The sequence below is a fragment of the Lepisosteus oculatus genome, chromosome 21, assembly GCF_040954835.1.
Source record: "Lepisosteus oculatus isolate fLepOcu1 chromosome 21, fLepOcu1.hap2, whole genome shotgun sequence".
Lineage (NCBI taxonomy): Eukaryota > Metazoa > Chordata > Actinopteri > Semionotiformes > Lepisosteidae > Lepisosteus > Lepisosteus oculatus.
In genome coordinates this window covers 12,751,780-12,757,612 of record NC_090716.1, presented here as the reverse complement: position 1 = coordinate 12,757,612, position 5,833 = coordinate 12,751,780, and the positions used below count along the sequence as shown (strand labels likewise).

At 40.9% G+C, this 5,833-nt stretch overlaps 1 protein-coding gene across 1 annotated transcript; it reads right to left on the bottom strand.

Annotated features, from left to right (window-relative positions):
- Window positions 1-1,730: 1,730 nt before the first annotated feature.
- On the bottom strand, window positions 1,731-5,308 carry LOC107075772 (dentin sialophosphoprotein-like). The gene is made up of 2 exons (XM_015338091.2): window positions 2,113-5,308; window positions 1,731-1,849 (listed from the first exon to the last, which is right to left on the bottom strand). The coding sequence occupies exon 1, from the start codon at window positions 5,219-5,221 to the stop codon at window positions 2,141-2,143; it is 3,081 nt and encodes a 1,026-aa protein (XP_015193577.2). The 5' UTR covers window positions 5,222-5,308; the 3' UTR covers window positions 1,731-1,849; window positions 2,113-2,140.
- Window positions 5,309-5,833: the final 525 nt, after the last annotated feature.

Below are 5,833 nucleotides of genomic sequence, written 5' to 3'. Positions count from 1 at the left end.
TGTGCATGCTCCAGAACTGTTATTAGATATGAATATGCATCGCTCTGCTGAGCTATAATTCACTCTCACATTTTGCTTTGATCACCATTTGTAAAAGAGAAAACTAAGAATTCAAACCTCAAATATGTATAAATAAACTTATGGCACATAAAAATATTAAAGGAAAAAACCATTTGCCTTAAGCATAACAAAAAACAAAGAAAATGCTTTGTGTGAGAGAACAGGTCAAAATAAGTTGATTGCACATCAGAGCATAAAAGGAATTATTTTAAGGATGTTTCACAGCACACTAACCCGTCTTCTAAAGCTTCGGTACACTCAACAAGGATCAGTATCACATTAACATTTTTTTTTAGAAGAGTATTTTGTATAGACTAGTATGTTTAATCTTTTACTATGCTTACCTAACATTTATAGTCATTTGATCGAGGTGTGGACTCCATAATGCAAAGCACTGTAGTTTCCTGCCATTTTTTTTCACAGAGTACCGTTCCTCACAAGATGTAATTATGGATACATGATTAACACATTTTATTTCTGTCCCAGGAGCCATGGTAACTAAATTGAGTTATCTTCCAGGAGAGCACCTAGAGCACAGCAGGGACATGATAACCTGTAGGTTTAAGGTCATTTTGCCAGTGCACAAAATGGAGGGTAGTTAAAAACAGAAGGACTTTTTAACACATGAGAATGTCCTGAAATGCATGTCCAAAATAAATGCAAACATTTTAAGTGAGAAGGCTTTTCGTTTTGAAACATGGAAAAGCTGTGGACAGTGAAAAAGACTTGTGGAGAATACCTACTGTTTTCACAAGATAAGTGGGATACTATCATTAACAAGGCAGCAATATGGGACTAAGACTGACTTCCAGAGTGACAAATAAACTCGATCGAGGTTTGCAACAAACTAATAAAATATCCCTAAATACAAAGTTATCCATCAGAGCACAATTTTAAACCTATAAACTGATTTCAGATGCTACCCTTTGCAGCAAGAGCATTTACCAAATGGCCTGAAAACTCAAACCTACAGTAAATCCCACTTTGAATTCAGAAGAGGGGCTGTCCTTAGGCTGAGGCCATGACTACTTGGCCACTTGTAAGAGTTGCGATTTTAACTTTGGACTTGTACAACACAGCCTTAAATCAGGTAGTGAAGAAGTTTCTCATTCCATCTACATTTAGTTGGTTCCCTCCTCCGTCTAAAGCACAGGATGGAAGGCGGTATACAAAAGCAAGCAATTGCTACTGCTGTTGGTAGTAGAGCACCCAGGTTTCAGCTTTGTTCCTGAAGCCAAATTGTGAACTGAAAGAAGTACCGTACATAGATATATAGTGACCTCTTGTGGACATTAATTCTGTAGTCCCAAACTGAAAGTACAAGAGAATACTTCTCTTTATGCTGTTTGCACTATCATGGCTATAATCTATAGCACTGGCCTTACGCCTATGACGAACCAAACTGAAAAGCTCTCAATAATCCTCATAAAAAGAGCATTAAATCAAATACCATCATCAAGTAACAGAAACACATGCCACATCCTTCTCATGCTGCTCACAGATGAGCAGCAATACTCCATACTGTTTTCCTAAAATTATGACTGGCAAAAACAGCTTGAGAAGCAAAAACTGTGGCAAGCCATAAGTACTGGGGCTGTTAGAAGTCAGTCCAATTCAGATATTGCCATTGGCCTCAGTTCTGGCTAAGAAATGAAAGAACAGAGACACTGTTGAGGATTTCCCCAGTTTTATTATTGCTCTACAATCTTACAAGAGGATCAAAGGTTGACCCAACTGGATGAATCATACATTGCAATACCATCAGCAGGGCTCTGGAAGACAGCAGGGTCTGGAAAAATAAAAGATCCATGTAACCACATGCCCTTCATTATAAATGATTGTTCCTTTCCATGTTAAACAAAGCTAACTCAGGAAACTAAGATATCAAAATATACATACAAAGAACTGAAATAATGCTTCATGAAAAAGGAACCTGAAAAGTTACAGAAGGTTTTAATTTAAACAAAAATAATAACTGGGGGGGGGGGGGGGGGGGGGGGAAGACAAGCCCTAGGATTCAATCAAGTGAAGAAATTAAGAAGCAACCCCTACCTGATGTGTGAAGAAGCCTGGAAAGTATTCAGTCTGAATGGCTTTGTACATTGGCCAAACCAGCATCTTGGGATATAGGGAACTTGACACCTCGGTCAGGGTTCTCTTCCCCACTTGGGTGAAACGTCCTGGCATTAACCCCCAAGTTAAAAATAGTGCCGAGGACACCTTTTTTGTCATCATCTGTGGTTCCATTGTCTCGTAAGGCATGTTCAGAAACAGTGGGATTCTCATCCTCCAAGAAAGGGGCCTCATCATCCTCCCTACCAGATCTGTAGCCACTGCTCTCTACAGCACTTTCCTTGTTCTTATTGACCGATATGTCTTTCAAGTCAGGATTAGGGTCAGTGGCCAACTTGAGGTCTTGATTCACATGGGAGATAGATTCTTCTTGTCCCCCATGTGTTTCTTCATTGCGCTGGAGCTGCATGGATTCATAATCCAATCTCTTATTGAGATTTTCATGCCCGGACGTAGTGGGCATGAAATGCTGGTCTGGGGTGCTGTTGGCCACAGTGCTACTGGCTTCAAGATCTGACTCTAGTAGTACTGGTTCTGGAATGACCAAAGACATGTGGTCTTCATCCCAACCAGATTCCTCACCAACAAGAGCACCCGTTGCGGAAACTGGACCTTCAAACTTCTCATGAGTCTTAAAGCGAAGGATGGGCTTCTTCTCATTTGTCCAAGTGGAAACATTTTCATTCATCTCAAACTTATTGGTATCTGCAGTGAAACCCATCCTTTCAGTTTCTTGACCAAAGGATGCCGACACGACAGTGGTAGCCTCATTGCCATTATAACCCTCTTCTTGAATAGAAGAGCTCTTGGAAGACTCCTCCTCTAGGTTTGAATTTGAGCCTCTAGGCTGAGGAGGAGGAGGATTTTCAGCAAACGCATCACTCATTATGTCTTTATCAAACTCCATACTGGTGTCACGAACATCACTGGGTCTTTCATTTCGTAAATCTTGGCGGTCTTTATTTATACCATAATCTTGAGAATACTGGTCTGGCACACTTGTCTCATGATCCAAAGATGCACCAGATCCTGAATCTTCCTCACATTCATAATCATCTCCATCTGAAGTCCTCACAGAACTGTCCTCATTTTCTGTAGAGCTTAATCCTTCCTTATTGCCAATAGCTTCAGAGATTTTTAAATTCAATGTTTTGCTTTGACCCTCTGAATCAAAACCCCATTGGTTCAATCCATCATCTGCACTTGAACGGGAGTTGATTTCAGCATCTCCAACATTTTCCATTCCATCCGACGTGGAAAACTGAAAAGGAAATACATCAGAATCATTAGGGGTTTTATCCATTACATTGGTAAGACCAGTGGTCGAAGGGAAACTCCTGTGACCAATGTGGTCCTCGAGATTTGAATTCTGTGGCAAAGAGTCAAAGTAACCATCTTCAGAGTCATATTCCTGATCAGAGCTGGTGTACACATTGGTTCCTGGGTCATGCCCTTCAGCAGTAATATCACTGAACCTGGGTGAAGCCTTGTAGTCAACATTACTCCGTGCAGTTAAGCCTAGGTCTCCATAATCTTCAGGGACATGCATTCCTAATTCCACGGCAAGTATGCGACGAGGGTCATTTAAGTCAACCTCAGTTGCAGTGTTTAATGCAGAACTTCCGTGTTTCAGTCCAAATTCCTGCATTACTTCCATTTCATTAAACACCGAATCTGATTCGCTCATGCTTGCATACTTCAAGTCATTCCAAGCTTGGCCTCGTGCATGGTCATTCCCCTCTTTAGTTCCAGGATCCTCAAAAAGCTGCTCGCCCATTGAAACAGGGTCTGAATTGGAATTATAAACATCAGCAAAACCTGCATCTTCTGAAGATTCTATTTTTATCCTCCTGCTTGGGGAGAGAGAATCTTGTCTTTTAAATCCTGGTATATTGAAATCTTCCGGATCTTCATTTTGGCTTAACGTGCCAGTAGGTGAGAGATGGTCATGCTTTGAGATGTCATCACCTGGACTAGACTTTGTTTCAGGCTTAACTGTGTTCACAGTGGTGGTGGGTTTTGCGGTACTGCTTTGAGAGCCCTGGCCAGCAAGACTTGAAGAGGTCTTAAACAACCCTGGAGGCAGCTTTCTTATACCCAGCTCCAACTCCTTTTTGATCAAGTGATACTTGTTGAAGTCTGCATCTTGATCACATTTGGAATAAGGTATAACCACTTCAGCTCCACCCATGTCATATGGGCCAAACAGATAGACGTACTCTTCAGCAGAAAGTTCAAGAGGTTTTGTTTTGGAAGAAGCCATCATGGCAGCCGATTCTTTGGAGGTGGCTGCGGCAGAACTTTTGGAGCTCTTTTGCGTAGACCCAAAAGCAGTGTTCTCACCTCTGGGCTCCACAATCCTGGGAGCAGAAGTAGTGGTGAAGGTATACAGGTCATCATGGTCTTCAGAGAGCATGACATCAGGGGCGTTCTTGGTTTTCTCAGACGATCCCCTTGCACTAGAATCCCTGTTGGCTACAATAGAAGTAGTGTCCCAAAGACTAAAATCCATATTATGATCAACAAGTACAGGACTTGATGCAACATTGACATCAGTATCAGAGAAACCCATGTTCTCTTTCTCCTTGTAACCCTCAGCTATGGTGGTTTGGTCAATCAAGTCCAAAGAGGATCTAGGAGGCCAGACATCTGAATGGAATTCATTGGGAACAAAGTAATTACTTCTCTCTTGTAAGCCCATAGATCTTGGATAGGCATTATACTTGTAATGTGCATCTGAACTATCAAATGCACTGAAATAACCATCTTCCTCTTTAGGACTGTCAATGTGGTCGCCAAAACCTCTCTGTTCAACAAGGTCTGTTGAAGTGTATTGCACGTCTGCAAATACTGGCATATCGTTAACAAACTGGGGATCCCGAGAATCCCAAGAAGCAGTCTCAACTCTTTGAGGAACAAGCACGTTAACGGACGTCAGTCTAGCGTTTAAGTTATTTTGGCTATCCTCCGATTCTTGAACTTCCAAGGGAGTGTTATCGGTTTGAGTCCGAAAGGGAAAGGCTTCCAATATGCCGAAGAAACACCATACCAGTAGGAACCGCGAGAGCATTTCTTGGGCTTGCAGCATTGTTTTGGCAACTGAGGAACAAAACACGCTGAGGATCCGAAATAAGAACACTATGCTGAAGACCTCTATAAATCGCTGAAGGAATGTGCATGTGAGATGGGGGAAAAAAAAACAAGTGAGTGCTGCTTAATTCTATACATTTTCACGAGGGCAGGAGAGTTCACGCAGCTGTGGAAACCTAATAATTCCGACGTGGCCTTAGTATAATAGGAGAGTAATTATCACTCCACTTCGGAAGCGGTTTTTCGTGTGTGTGACGTCTCAATCAGACTTAGACAGCAGAAAATTATTATTCAATGTATAATAAAAATATCCCTATACTCAATTCATTTTTATTTTAAAAAAAATACGCGATATGTTTATATTTACAAAACTAATAAAACATGAAGATAAAACGAATGTTGGCAAGGATCTTGATCATATAATCATTCAAATAGATTTTTTTTACATAGTCATGCCCACGAGGTCGATATTCACTGTACATCTCAATAGACGTTTTGAAATAAATTACAGATTGATGTTTTTTGTAAAAGTCTGCTTTATACAGTAGATGCACATAGTCCTGTGGCATCAAATTATTTTGGTGAGATATCTGTCATCGTGTTTGATTCT